The 15946-nt window shown below is 39.0% G+C and overlaps 1 protein-coding gene across 2 annotated transcripts in view; it reads left to right on the plus strand.

Annotated features, from left to right (window-relative positions):
* TFEC (transcription factor EC) overlaps positions 1 to 15946 on the plus strand; it is a 150157-nt gene that overhangs the window by 37351 nt on the left and 96860 nt on the right. For both annotated transcript variants that reach the window (XM_066991409.1, XM_066991419.1), the window contains exon 2: positions 5156 to 5402. In XM_066991409.1, the coding sequence (XP_066847510.1) occupies positions 5202 to 5402 (201 nt within the window). In that variant the 5' untranslated portion in view covers positions 5156 to 5201. The remainder of the gene's footprint in view (positions 1 to 5155; positions 5403 to 15946) is intronic.

The following is a 15946-nucleotide window of genomic DNA, read 5'->3' on the forward strand; positions in this document are numbered from 1 at the left end:
GTAAAATGTAAAACTTTTTTTGCAGGATTTCTCTATCTTATATTTTACTTAAACTAGAAATAATAATAATAATAATAAAAGCCTGACTTTGAGTTACATAAATGGTATTGAAATTTTTAAAATCAATTTAATCTTTTCTGGAGCCACGAAAACTGTACTGCCTTCAACATAAATATGCATTTTTTTCATTTGCATTGCTACAGATCAGAGTTAAGGTCCTTTGTATATACTGACTGAATATTTCAAAACCAATATATATTTAGCTTTAATTTAAGCATAATCTTCACACAAAATTCTTATGAGAGGTTTTTACTCTTAAATATATATATTTTTAATTTTAACCCAACAATATATATATATATTGTTTCCATTGGAATTCTATTTGTAAAGTATTGTACAAATGATGCAAGTTAAGTTGAATTTTATTTTTAAAGTACTGTTTAACTTGATTTTTACTTTTTTAATTGCAAAAAATGCTGAGATAAATGAAACTTTTATAAAGGGGAATATACTTGAAATGCCTTGTATGTCTTTTCTAAATTGGATTTGTATGTAACTATCCTCCAACCAGCATAACTAAGGGATCATAAGTGTTCATTCCTTTATAAGCAGGGATTTCTTCACTGTCAAATGTTGCTCCAGGCAAAAAGTTGGCAAACAAAGAGTTAAAAAAAAGTCAATGATTTGTGAAGAAATATGGTCCTCAATGTGTACAAAAATATTATCTATGGTTTTAGATGTCTTTTATGTTTTTATTGCTCAAAAATAGATTTTTTTTTTTTTTATTGAACATTTTCAGCCTTCCATTGACTGAAATAGATGACTGCCTTAGGGCATTTTTGAAAGGGATAACTAAAAGAAAAATGGCTAAACTCCTTTGTTCAGAATTGCTGCTCTGCATATCCAGTAAATTTTTTAATACAAAGACATACCAGTCAGTGGGGAGTTTTGCTTGTGAAAGGACTGTAAGAATAGGTTCTTAGTATGCAAGTGTGCCAACCAAACAGGCACGATAAGACTGCAGTGGCCAGGAAGGGGTAATCACAGCCATCTTCTCAATTTTCATATTTGAGAACGTCTCAGGTGACCACACTGGAGTAGTTTGGATTAAACAGTAGGGAGGGCCAGTGAGGGAAGGAAGAGAAATTGTTCACACTGCAGAACAGCTAGGAAGTCCTGCTAGCTAGTCGCATGGTCTAGGCAGTCTCATGCTCAGAGACAAGAACAAAGTGACCTTCCTCAAACATGGGAAGACTTGGGTTTTTGCGGAGCTTTAATATGAAGCTGACTATGCACTTGCCTGCAAAGCAGGTCATTGATCCAGGCACAGCGGATCAAAGACTCTGAGTCACCCTCACACTACTCTGCTTTTACACAGTGTCCACACTGCCAAGCCAAGGCACAAACAGTCTAGAAGATGCTGAATGCCCACCTATAAAAGAGACAGCCATGATACTGGGCTTTTGTCTGAATCATGGGCTTGGCTTCTAACAGAAACAGAGAAGAATATTGGCACAATCTGATGTCCTGCCATCTTTTGCATTGTATAGGGAATGTATTGGAGCAGAATCAATGATACAGAGTCCTGCTCCTGCTTCTGCTGAAGCTGGAGGTGATTACACCAGGTACAAGTGCAAGTGGCACTCCGTAATTCAGTTTTCTTTGACAGAAGAAGAAGAGCACAAGATAGATATGCTCAGGTTGAGAACAATTCTTAATAAAGAGTCCCTCATTATCTTTCCTGTAGGTGTCATTTAAGTACTGGAGCCTTCTGTTCTCGAGGCTAAATGCCCTCAATGTTCTCAGCCTGTCTTCGTAGGAGAGGTGCTGCAGCCTTTGATCACCTTCATGGTCCTCCTCTGGACTTGTTCTTAGTACTTCCTTCTCATTCCTGTGCTGGGGGCCCCAGAGCTGCACACAGTGCTCCAGGTGGGGTCTCACAAGAGCAGAGCAGGGGGGCAGAATCCCCTGCCTCACCCTGCTGGCCATACTGCTTGTGATGCAGCCCAGGACACAGTTGGCTTTCTGTGCTGCAAGAGCACATTCCTGGCTCATGTTGAGCTTTTCATCCACCAGTACCACAAGGGCTGGGCTGTGTACAAAAGACCTAACCATTTACTCTTTGAGGCTAAGAAGTTGCATTAGCAGTTAGGATATATAGCAAGTTTCTGTTCTTTATTCCTGAATCAGCACAGATGACTTAGTTAAACTGTTCATCACCTTTCTTTTTTTGCTTGTATCTACTAGAAGAGGCTTCTCTGTGAAGCAGTGATGTAGTCTTTGCGATATATTTACATCAGTCTCAGCAGATCTGAAAGAATAAAGCCAGGTCCTTGTCCTGACGTTTATTCTGGACACTCAGACATTGCTCAGTGCAGAATTGCAGAGGTCAACATTGCTGGAATAAATTTTAGAAGTGATGTTTATTAGTGCATATTAGCCAGTAAGAAATGCATTGGCAAAGCCTTGATCAGAAGAAAAGATCTTAAAGGCTTTGTTCTTCTCCACTGATACTGCAGTTACCACCTAAAACATTCTATATAATGCCTAAAATTTTTTGCTATGTGTTTGGATATGTATTGACATGCTAGCTCATAACAGATGCTTAATGGCTATTATGGTTTAACAGGTTTGTAAAATTCACTTAAAAAAAAAACAACAAAAAACAAAAAATAAGCAGGCATTTTCATAATAGGAGAAAAAATTCTAAGCAGCAGAAAGACAATGCAAATTAAAAAAATCCTGTTTATATACTCTGAAATATTGGCTAAGTTCATAAGTTCCATTTTACATTGAATCTGGAGAGGGACATGAAAAACAGCATGAAGAGTTTCTACAGGTAGATGAACAGCAAAATGAAGACTAAGGAAAATGCAAAATCATGCTGAACCAGTCCCGGTAGCCTGATAGTGACATGACAAGCTTGGTAAACAAGAGGAGAACAGTGGATGTTTTTAGTTTTACTTTAATAAGATCTTTGAAGCTGCTTCCTGAATATCTATATAGACAAACGGAAGTATGGACTAGAGTAGAAAATGAAATGCATTCAAAACTGACAGAAATGCTGGGCTCAAAGGGCTATGATCAGTGGCACAAAGCCAACCTGGATGCCAGTAACTAATAGTGACCCCTAGGAGTCAATACTGGGCCCAATGTTGCTTAAAATCTCCGTTAATGGCTCAGATGATGGGACAGACTGCAAGCTTGCAGACAACAGAGAACTGGGATGAGTGGTCATTATACCAGATGGTTGTGCAGACCTTCAGAGTGAGAATCTGGAAAAACAGGCTGACAGAAATACCAAGAAGTTCAACAAAAAGTCAATGGCAACTTTTGCCCCTGGGGAGGAATAAGTGTATGTGCTGGTGCAGGCTGGGGGACGACTGGCTGGGAAGGACCCCTGCAGAGAACGCCCTGGGGGTCCTGCTGGAGGATAGTGGGTGAGCAATGAACCTGTACAGCAAGGCAGGCCAGCAGCCTCTTCTGGGCTCCACCAGGAGCAGCATCATATCACCTGCAGGTTGAGGGTGTGATCCTGCTCCTCTGCTCAGCACTGGGAAGGCCACAGCTGGAGGACTGGGCCCAGTCCAGGGTTCCGCAGTATGAGGAGGACGTGGATGCAAAGGAGTGAGTCAGCAAAGGGCTGTGAAGATGCAGAAGGGCTTGGAGCAAGTAAGCTACAGGGAGAGGCTGTGAGCCAGACTCTTGCTGGTGGTGCCTGGGGACAGGCCATAAATCAATGGGCACAAACTGAAATGGGGGAAATTCCAATCTGACAACTGACAAAAAAAAAGCTATTGTGAGGGTGTCTGGGAAGGCTCTCAGGTCTCCATCCTTAGAAGTCCCTTCTAACTTTGTCCATTCTGTGACTCTGCTTTTCAGACTGTTCATTGTAACATACTCTGCAGTCAGTAGAGATTTTTTTTTTCTTTCTTTTTCTCCCCCCCTCCCCCCCCGAGAAAATCATGTAGCAGTTAATAAACAAAAGGCCAGCTCACATCTTTGTGTACCACTTCCCTCATTTTTCTTTCTGTTTATCTGATAGTGCTTTCTCCCAGCATGTGGACCAGGATCTCCTGTCTTATGTTGTTCATATTGCATAAATGCTTACACTGCAGTGAATTAGTGATAGTTCTCAAGCCTTATTTTGCTTCCTGACGGCAAAGGCTGTACACACCAGTTTAAATGTGCTATTATTTTAAATGGTTGGAGGCTGATCCTACAAACCCTTTCTAGCATGAGTAATTCTGATATGAAGTTTTCTTCCCCTGAGCTATTCATTTTTTGAAAGGGTTACTCTTTGCAGGAACCAATTCTTGTGTTATACGTGACTGTTTAGAAACTGGACTGTGAAAATATTTCTTCTTCTAAACACAGAATGATAATGTGGATGGTTGTTAGCAATGCAATTCCTCCAGCAAACAGGAGTGGTTACTGCATACAGAATCAGTTTTACCTTCACTACTTTTCAAGAGTTTACTTAAATATATTTTCTATCTGTTATAGAACAAGTAGGAAACAGAATGTGGAAAAATGAAGGTTTCTCATATCAATTGTGGTCTTTTTTTTTTTTAACTGGCAGTTGTTCCTGTTTTCAAGTGTTTGTTTCTACTTTAATGAGGATACGAACTTTCATCCAGTGAGAAGTGTGGGTCACTTTGTTAGCGCACTTGCACACACCAAGGCAATATACCAGCTGGAAATTTTGACTTTTAGCTGAATTATTTTTCTCCAGCAAATGGCTTTCCTTTTGACATATTTTAATGTACTTGCACACTGAGAGGAAGAGTGGGTGAACAGAAAACAGGCTGTTTTATTAACCCAGCAGTCACCTTTGAGATTCATACATGTCCACTTTTTTCTCGCCTTTGTACCTAATCCCAAGAGACTGGTACCTGGCTTCCCTTGGAATAACAAAGTCAGTCACAAACCTCCAAACATGATTGTTAACTGAATGCCAACTGTTTCTTCTCATCTTTTTTTTTTTTTTTTTTTTTTAGTGGTATGTTAGGGATTGTGTCCTTGTGGGTGCCCTATAACCATAACATTAATTTGGTATTATATTTAAGGATTTTTTTTTCTCTTGCAGTAGTAGAGGTACATTGTGCAAGAAATTAAATTGCTGCTTCTATTTTTGTGTGTGTGTGTTTTATAGTGATTTTTTCAGCTCTGCTAATAGTGGAAAGGGAAGAAATAAAGCAATGCTGCAGGCACTGACTGGACTACAGTTTCAGCTCAGAGGAAAGCTACGGGATCAAGAGTGGACAGACAAATACCCTCAAGAAGAAGCCCATGCACGTTATTCACAGTGCCATATGCCAGTTTCACAGTATCCTGGGTTCAATGGCTTTTTTCCGCTGGGAACACACTTTTCATCAGACAAAGCTCCAGCAATCTCAGAGGTACCTATATTATCAACAGACATTTACAAAACCTATTTCTGAATGTTGTGTTATCTGCACAAAGCTATTCTTAATTGTAACATAATTATCTCATTTTGAAGTGCACCTAAATGAAATCCAGGAGGGAGATGAGGGGTAGAACTGTTGGGGTTAACATTTTCTAAAAATTATGTAGGGCAAGCAAATGCTGAGGTATTAACTAACTAGGTCTTGTACACTCCTTGAATCATTAATCTCAGGATCAACTCTCTAATGATCTAAGGCTGACAACACACTCCATCCTCCCTTTGGATAGTGGAATGGCTCTGGAGGTTTCTTTCAGCATCACACAGTGCTTCCAGGGAGCAGCTAGAGAGCAGGAGTGGGGCTGAATGCTCCCATGCCCCATGGAAGGGCAGGCAGCTTCTCATGACACGTGGAGAGGGGGAATGCTGCCTCCTGGTAGATCTATGTCTGGCAGATGTTTTTTAGTGTCAGCCGTTCATGAATGTATGTTATCAAGCACTGCTGTTGACAGCCTGGGGTGGTCCAGGGTTGAGGTCTGGAGTTACAAGTCCAAGGAAGAGCTGTGGGGAAGTGGCTTGGTACAGTGGTCATGGTTCTGCACACAGGTGTCGGGGCAGCATTGCGTGGGCTGCTCGCTCCTCTGACTCAACAGGGCATGTGCAGGGTTGCAGAGCAGCCTCTCGTCAGCCACACCATCTCTTGTGAGCTGTGCACTGCGGAACTGATGTTTAAAAAACATTCCTGAACAGATCAGGTGATGCCACCATATTTCTTTCTGTCAAAATTGGAAGTAACCGTGGTATTTCAGAAACCACATGGTGGCAGCTGTTGATAAAGGCTGGTACTAGTTTGTTTTTATTTTTTTTTAAACTGAGGAATGCTAAACTGCATCAAGTGGAGCTGCCAAGTAGTCATTTCATAGCTGTTACAACAGGAATGTTCTGATAGCTGGATATCTGATGCATTGACCCTTTCTCATTTAGCACTGGGAAGGAAAATAATAAGATAAGTAGAGAGCTAGCTACTATCCAACCTCTGAATCCAACAATAAATATATTAAGCCTTTGTCTGACTGCTAATAAACTTTCCCTTCAATTCATGCCACTCCCTTTCTCTTCTGGGCTCCCTCCACTCTCCTGTTCCTCCAGTATTCCTCAATGTAGCCTGGGGAAAAGAAGTTTAAGAAAAATAATAAAGTTTTTATTTATTCCTTACAGACTTTTTCTGCCCCTGTGGGCATTTGTCTGCCTGTCTGGCTAATGTGTTGTAATGAATCTGCTCTGCCATACACATATGTATCGTCCTATCAATCAGTGAGAGGAAATGCTGAGCATGGTGAGTGCTAACAAGCACTCAGAGGGGTCAGTACACCAATGCACTATACTGGCATGCCACTTTCCCTACAGGCTGCTTTAATTGGGGGAAAATAAATCAGGCAGCATGCATCTGGCACCATGTCTTCTTGCCAGCCTGTCCACTTTGGCAAAATGACCCTCCCCTGCTTCAACTTTCAGGGCAGTGCTAACCCTCACCTGTCTCCTGCTGGAAGGCAATTTCCTCCTAGGGCCTTTGGAGTCCTTGAGTTGGCTGGGGCAGGTTGTGCTGCCAGAGGAGCCTGCTTGCAGAGGCTAGTGGTGACCAAAGGGTGCTCAAGAACCTGCAGGGATAGCACTTTGCAGGTTGGAAATCACATGGCAAAGAAATGGGAAAAGGTGAAGGAAAAGTAAGGAAGGGACTGTGGGGAAAGGAAAGCAAGGAGGAATGGGAAAGAGAAAATATGGAGAGGGAAAGGATAAAAGAACTGGGAGAGAGAGAAATTGGAAGGATTGATGGAATAAAAAAATAAGAGGGGAGGGAAAAAAGGTAAAGAACTAATAATGAAAAAGATGTGGAAAGTCATATAGTGCTGGAGAGAAATACCAGAAATAGAAAAAAATAGTAGAAAAAACTAAATATGTTCCTGTGCACAAGTCAGGGCAGACAGAAAGCAACAACTCCAAAAGAACTCAAAGAAGATCAGGTCATCAGAGGAATTTTTCAAAGACAGGTTTCAGAATTTAGACAAGGAATTATGCCCTATCCATAATTAAGTAGAAGTATTTAAGTTATATTCCTATAGACATGCTGACTTCTACACATGATTTCTTCTCATCCATTTATGGCAAGACAACATGCCATTATGGACAGACTGTCATCACTCTGTAGAAGAATTATGTTTGAGTAAATTTTCTACCAGACGCTTTACAGCAAAGCCAATCTGTCCTTTGTTGGCTGTCTGGAAGGTGAAAAGGGATTTGTTGGGAAGAACAGAGGAATTATAGATCTCTGAGGAGTAATAAAGTCCAAGATGGGAACTCAGGGTTAACAGCATGTAAGGGCAGACCATTATGCCTTTCTGAAAGTCCCCCATTTTCTTTGCATGCACAGAAGTTCTGCTGCTGATAATTGTAGCATATTTGCGTGGCAGTAAAATGATAAAAAATCTTAATGATGTTTTTCACAGCCCAGAGCCAGCACTAATAAGGAATCCATATTGGGTGAAGACATACCATCAAATACCATTGAGATCATTGAGATACATTACTGCGATCAAGGATTCAGAAATATAGTAGGAAAGGGTGACCCTCGGTATTTTAGAAAAACAGTGCCAAAGGCCTAAGACAGTTCAGAATTTGATTCATTATGAGGCCTCTTCTTGTGACACAAAACCAGCATCCTGATTAATTTCTGTTTTGCTAAAAGACAGTTACTTATACTCTCCAGAAAGGTGAAACAACCTCTAGAAGTGTCAGGTGTAGTTAAAGAGATGTCAGATTTTCTCCTGCAGTACCTACAAGCCATATAAACAAAGCAACCTTGGCTTTAGCAAACATCTGGACTAGAGATTGCGTAAGAAAATCCAGAGGAATGTAGGATGGCATTTGTGACTCGAAAAGTGTGACTTCTGCTCTTGAATGAATGACAGATGAGGTGAAGGGCAACGTGTGGTGAGAAATGCCATTCTTCAGTTGGTAGGAAAAGGCCAGGTTCCCACTGTTCGTGATTACACCCTGCTGCCCTTTTCTGAAGAGTGTTCCAATATCCTTGTCAAAGTTCAGCTTGGATAATGACTAGCAACACCTTTTAAATGAAAAATGATTTTTTTTAGGAATGGCTTTTATCAAATATTAGTTTTGGTGGAAATGTTAGTGTCCTTTCTTCTCGAAGCAAACAGACAAAGCAAACTAATTTTGTAGTGTCTTCGATCATCACTTATCTTGTTCCCTCCCACATCCTTTAATGGACACTTTTAAGTGGAGGTTACATTAAAAAAAAATAATTTATATATTATATATGTATTATATATATTTTATATACATAAAATGTATACATGTATATATCTATTAATGTATATACTAATGCATATATACATTATAATATGTATAATGTGTGTGTATACATACATGTACATATATACACTTTCTCCAGCCTCTCCCTTCTCCATGGCATGCCTCTGTTTACAGTGATATACTGTGTGGGTGGAGGATTGTGCATGTCCTTTGTAAAGACCACTGGCATCTTTTAGGTAAAAAGAGCAATATTATATATTGTAATTATCATTACTAAAAACAGAAGTAATCATTAACATACAAACATTCAATACAGATATTCACTGGTGATAACGTGTTATGACTGGAAGAACTCTATTGTCATGGTAGTATTTTATAAGAATTAACAAGTTATCATAAATAGCATAGGAATGGTTGATATGGGACTTGCTTAAGAACGAATGTAAGAAAGGTAAAGTAGCTTATGGAAAATTGATCTCATCAATATAAGTTTTGATCTGGTTTGATCAGATTTCAGGTTTGGTTGATAGAAGTAAGATTGTTAATATAATATAATCAGGGTTCTTCAAGGTGTTTGATTAGTACCTGTGGCAAATAAATTTAGCTTGTCATGCAATAATTGGATTAATAAACTGAATAACTGACAGTTGTGAAGTTGGATTTGGAAAGGTGGGATCATTGCTTGTTTGGATATAGTCCTTTGGAATAGCACAAGAATGAGTTGTTGGCCTACTGCCACATAAATACATTATCAACTAATGAAAACAGTTTATATGTGTAAGTGACATCATTTCTGGAGGACTGGAAAAGAATGCAGAAAAACACCACTGGTGTAGAGTAGTATGGGTCTTTTCAGACTGTGAGCACAACTAAATAGTGTGTATTTTAATGAGAAGTAAACAGAACTGCACCTCCAGAAAACGAAAAGCTCTATTGGTCTATAACAAGGTGATGAACTTTGTCCTGGGAACCTGTAATTTCATTAAGGACCTGGGAGTCAAGGACCTTGATCAACTGACAATGAGTTGTTAGCACAGCACTGCAGCTAAAAAAAAATCTTAATGAATTAATTAAACTGGTATGTAAAAATATATACATAGAAATAATTTGAATAGGACCATGGTTTGCTTATTAGGGGATGGTCAGATCATTACTAGATGCTGTGTCAATTCAATTCAGTAGGAAACTTAAAAAGTAGGAAATTCTTTACTGTGAGGGTGGTGAGGCACTGGCACAGGCTACCCAGAGAAGCTGTGGGTGCCCCATCCCTGGAGGTGTTCAAGGCCAGGCTGGATGGGGCTTTGGGCAACCTGGTCTGGTGGGAGGTGTCCCTGCCCGTGGCAGGGGGGTTGGAACTGGGTGGTCTGTAAGGTCCTTCCAGCCCACACCATTCTGGGATTTTATGGTGAGAAGGTAAGAACTAGACAAAGAATCCAGAAATTTTTTACAGCATAAAAAGATCTACATTATCATGAAAGGTTTTGGGATCACCATCTATTTAAGTAGTGTAAATTGAAGTTTGAAGGAGACCTGCTGAAAATCTGCCAACACATGCAGAGACACCAAACCATTGAGAACAGGCTTTCTAGTATACACAGCAAAGGTTCACAGGGGACAGTGGTTGGAAGCTGAAGCTGGAGTCTGATTAAGAATCTTTTCACCTGTTTTCTGACATCTACAAGGTATGTATTGAATAGATACTTTCCCACAGTTTTCAGTGAGGCCGAACTGATGTTTGCCTGCATATACTGGAAAAAAAATCTGCATAAGGGTCTGTCTGTTTACCAGTTTAAAGTACCCACCCTGCTATGAACTTCAGTATGGTCTGCTAGAGAGAATAATACTATTTCAGTGACCTGGGAGACTGAGGAGTCTGGGACGTAAGCTTCTCATGAGCAGATCTGTAAATGGCTACATTTCTGTTCGAAATAGTTGTTCTAAAGCTGCTTGGGCATAATTTTAATACTCTTAGAAATTTTATGTAGGCAAACTTTTGTGTTTAAAAAATCAGGTCTAGTTCAGATATTTCTAGGAGAGAAATCATGGCTTTTTTTTACAGTATTCTAGGAGTCACAAATACCTGTTACACTTAAAAGTCCTGTGCTGCCCATGTTATATAACCTCTGTAGAGAATCTCATTTACCCATTATCTGCTATACTGACAACTTTCCAGCTCCTCTTCTGAAGTCCTCTGTTGGTTGTTGGTTGCAGTGACTCCCCACATTTCACATAAAAATATATACAATTCCTAAAGCTGATTTTTTTTTTTTTCTGGATAGCTACACATTTTGATAGATTTTTAATAGATTAGGAGACTATCTGAAAGGGAGAACAGAATGGCAGTATGTTAACAATCCCACACATATAGATAATTTGGAAGCATGAAGATGCTTTGTATATCCAAGAACATCCTTTTCAGATCCAAGTATATATCTCACCTGTCTCTGCAGGCTTTGTAATATCATGTTAGGTCTTTGCTGTAGGCCACAACTCCTGTTTAAATGAAATATTATCTGCACACAGCGACATAAGGATACTTAAGTTAGTATAGACCACCTGTCCATATAGTCCAAAATGTCTTCCTTGGGATCTCTCCTACATCTAATACAAGTGTCTAAATGTGAGCTAGATGCCTGAGTAACTTTTTTTGGGCAGTGGGACAAGCAGACCTTTTAAGACCCAATTTATCTACTTTATCTTAGGCATTTACATTCAAGTAAGATGGATTGCACAACCAAAGTGCCTTTTTCCCCTGTTGACTGAAAAAAAGTCTAGATAATTAGCTTGGATGTAGGCATCTTCATTTTCTCATACACATGAAGTCAAATGAATTCCACCTCTATGTGTTTTGCTTCAGAGAAAGGATAGAAATCTTGAACCTTTTTGATTCCACTTTAAAATTAGCTTACGAGCTGATGCTTGAGGGTTAAAATTTAATTTTATGTCAAATTACTGCAAGTAAAGTAATTGAGGTTATTATGCTTTTTAATTCTTCCTGAACTGTTTGCTGAAACAGTATGTAGCAGCACAGCTGCCTGTATTTTCACTAAATGTACATAGTTTTTTTCATGGCAGTCATTCGAAATATATTAGTTTTTAGTTTTATGTACTACAGTTTTATTATTTTTAATGCAATATATTTATTGATATTAATAAAACCTTTTGTTTAGTATTGATATTTATATCATGAGAAAGAGTATATAGAGATGAGGAAAGGTGGAAATGAGGTGAAGGGGATCAGAAATAAGAAGGAAAATGGAAATGGGAAGGAAAGCAAAACACATTTTGGATGATCTGGTAAGAGGAGGAGTAGAATAGATAGCAAAAGGTACTGGTAAGTGTGAAATAAATAGATCTGTGTAGGATCCTCAGGCTCACTCATTATTTTGTAGACTTTTATAGTCTCTCTTCTCTTCTTCTCCTTTTCAAACTTCACAGACTTAATCTTTTTAACCTTACAGTGTGTAAAGTCCACAGTCTCCATTCTTCCTCCCATATACCTCATCATTTTTGTCATTTTTGTAGACCTTTTTATTTTCGCTATGTCTATTCTTGCACACACCTCTTCACATCTGAGCACAGCTGTTGACCTACTTCTGTGTGATAATTCCCATAACATGGAAATCACTGATGTCTCTGCTACTGAGAGAGTAAGTTCAGTGGGTCCATCACCTTCATCAGTTGAAGAAAGCATTAATGCTGGATCACTTTGGCTCAAAATTAGAATCAGAGGTAACAATTCTCTAAGGACTTGAAGCTGTCTACTGTTAGGATGGTTCAGTCTAAAGAGTATTGTGATTCTTTGTATGAAGGAGGGCAAGAACTGTGGAAGACAGGTCTAAGAAGCAAAATAGTCATGCTTTAATCACAGGATCTCTTGATTCCTTCCCATGTATTCTCAGCGCAGAGCCTTGAGCAGCAGTGAGATGTCTGTCCACACTTGTACAGTTATGTCCATATGTCCAGGACATTTCAAGGCACTGAAGTCATCCTCTCAGCAACTCTTAGAAGAGTTCCTGGCATAGTTTTGGCCTGTGCCAACCTGCGCTTTTCCTCAACAAGGTTTTGAATTTATAAGGTCCTGGGACAGTTCATAATTGGCATTTTGCAAATAGTCGTGCTTTTGTAGAGGGTAAACTATTTACTGACATACATACAGGCTATTTCATGACTTCTGGGCTCAGTGCCCACAAACATTCCGAGGCATATCAATTTTATGAATAAAGTTATATATTCCCCAAAGAGAGAAAATGAATCAGCTTCACTAGCTTGCAAAGCAGATTAACATCTTATGAAATACTGGCCCAGGACTAACAGGAATCCCAGCTTGCTGTTGACTTCAGTGGAAAGGTAGGAATCACGACCGGAGTTAGGAGTTCAATAAGTCTTTACTTGACAGTTATACTAGTCCTGAACTGACAAATGGCAGCCAAGCAAGAAGTAGTCAAACTGAAGGGTCACCAGGGAAAAAAGTGCTTCGAAACGGACATGCTAGTCTCTATGGCAAGGGCTATAGTAATTGAATTTTGAAGACCTTACTGTTGAGATATTAAGTATTATTCACTGCATTAGTAATTATATAACAGATGATATTAATGGTTCTTATGCAAGTGTTTGTTAAACCTGTAATTCAGATTTAATGAATAACCAATGGCCTTTGTTGTAAAGAGACGGAAACCCACACTTCATTTGTGAGATTAATCTTATTTAAAGCAAAAATTCTCTCTGAATAGCTGGCGATATTCAGCCTAAATTAGCATCTGCTGAAGTGAGCAGTTGAGCTTCATCTGACGTTTATTAGGACAAATGCATAAAGGCTGTGCTGTGGCAATACCATTTAATTGTCAGGGCAATTAGTTGCCACTTTGGATATCAGAATAGCTGCTGAGTTAAAAAAAAAAAAAGGGGGAGGGGGGAAGAAACTGTTGGTTGTTATGAAGACCCAGCAGAAATGGTTTCATTTTTAACTGGAAATTGTGTCTGAATTTTATATTGCTCATAAAAACGAGAATCTGATGACATAGACTAGACCCAGGCGTAACAGAGAAAAACTAATCACTTTAACAGTGGTTGGTCTTCTTTTTGCGACTTCAAACCAACGCCGACTTTTATAAAAAAAAATGTAAATCACTGAATGCTAGGGGCAAAGTCCCTCTAGTATTTATGGTTCCCTTAGAAAAATCAGGAGTATTTATTTTCTTTTCTACTGTATTAATATATTAAAAATAAAAAGCCTTGTGTCCTCATGCATTATTCTGCAAGCCTTAGCTCATTTGCTCAGTTTGTGTAGATCTCCTTAAGCAAATCAGATGTGCAAGTTGTCCAACAGTTTGACTCTTATCTCTTACTATACAAGCTTTCTTATTTTGAAAACTACTCTTAAGGTTATACTCTTCTAATATACAAGTAAACTCGCACAAGAGACTCTTCAACTGCCCTCATTTATTCCTCTTTTCCTTCACTAATGATTTCTGAAGATCTTTGCAATCAAGTGTTGCTTATCTGCCATATAGAGTTACCATAGCAGAGCCAGAAAAAATCCCTCATGGAAATGAGAGTCTGTTTAGGTCAAGACTCTGATCACAAGTGCACTGTCTGGAAGCCTGTGCTCTGGCAGCTTGTACAATGGTTGGCCTTTGGATTAATACAGGAATGCAGGGCTACAAGTCCTTTAATCTTCATGAAGAATGACAACCATCTCTAAATGGCTGGAGTCTCTGTGTTGTGTGTTCATCCCTCCTTCTTCTTCCCTCCCCACCAAAGTGGGATTTGTTGGTTCCAAATCTATCCAGATCAACTGCTATAGCCTGACTTTTTCATGTGTTGGTCAATTCTGTATCTGGACAAATCTGAGAAGGTGATTAAGTGTTTGCCTGTTTTATAAAGGGGGCATTTAAAATGTAACTCAAGGAAGACAATAGTGAGGTTTTGTTTGGAATGTGCTGGAGACCTCTGGGCTATGTTGTCATTCAGTTGTGTCGAGGGAGAGTTTTGCTGTCTCAGCTACCATTTACAATCCCTGGAATGGTGGTAATGGGTCTCACACCTACATTCAAAACTATTTCTAGCTATCCCCAAAAGCTTAGTATGTTTTTACCATGACAGATGATTCTGTCTACCTAAATGGCCTGTCTACTTTCTGAGCACTGCTAGACAGGGTTAAGTTCATTTAGATCTCTATTGTAAGTGAATTAACTTCTGTACATTATATGAATATCTTGAACTTTGGAGGCCAGCACTTCTAGGAAAAAAAATACTGTTTCATAGGTAGGACATTAAAAATATCTGCTATGAAAAGAAAAAGAAAAGAAACGAAAAACAAACCAGATCAAATTTATATAATTTTGCAATTTATAGATCACTTCAGATTCATTTCTTTTGTTGGGGTGAGGGGCAAAGAGGTTAAGATGAGTGGAATCTCTGGATAGTCTCTACAGATATTTGAAATCAGACTGAAATACAAATGAAATAGTGTCAAGATGTCATGATTTCTTTATGATTACCCCTAGTCCAACAAAACAAGGTACTCTGATGTGCTGCCATGGGTAGCCCGTACGAGTTGAGGTATCTATCTCTAAGTCTATTACAGTGCTGCCGCTCCTTTTATTGCCAGTCTGGTTCTTCTAAACTTTTGCTGATCTCTGGGATGTTGTGACCTGGATTACACAGTCTTTCCTCTTATTTGGTGTTATTATATCCACCTCCATTTTTTTTTAATTCAGTAAACTTAAATAAAAACTAGTTATTAATAACCTGGGTAATCAGATTTACTTTTGGAAGTAAAGCTTTTCTTTTGGGGAGTTCTTATCTGTCATAATATTAGGGCTGGATTTTGGAAATATGCAGCCACTTATTTACAAATTCTCTTCCTGGGTCTATACTCTTTTGAAAAGGGGCATTTAGTGATATTCAGGTATTTCCTGAAGTGCATTCTTCCAGAAATGAAGAATATGGTTGTTGTCTACAAAGACTTATGCCCAATATTTGGCTTGATATCTCCACTAGCTAGGAGGAAATAAAAATATGTGTGTCACTACCACCTGTCCTGGTTCACAGCTGGTTGTGGATCTATGTAACTGTACTTCAAAAGTGATCCTATATAGGTTTCTGATGAGGAAAACAAGATGTAAATGTTTCATAGTTGTCTCTGAGAGAGGATACAGAACGCAATTTTTGATTTGACAAAAGGAATTTTTAGGACATTTCAAT

Source organism: Anser cygnoides, chromosome 1 (genome assembly GCF_040182565.1).
Source record: "Anser cygnoides isolate HZ-2024a breed goose chromosome 1, Taihu_goose_T2T_genome, whole genome shotgun sequence".
Taxonomy (NCBI): Eukaryota; Metazoa; Chordata; class Aves; order Anseriformes; family Anatidae; genus Anser; species Anser cygnoides.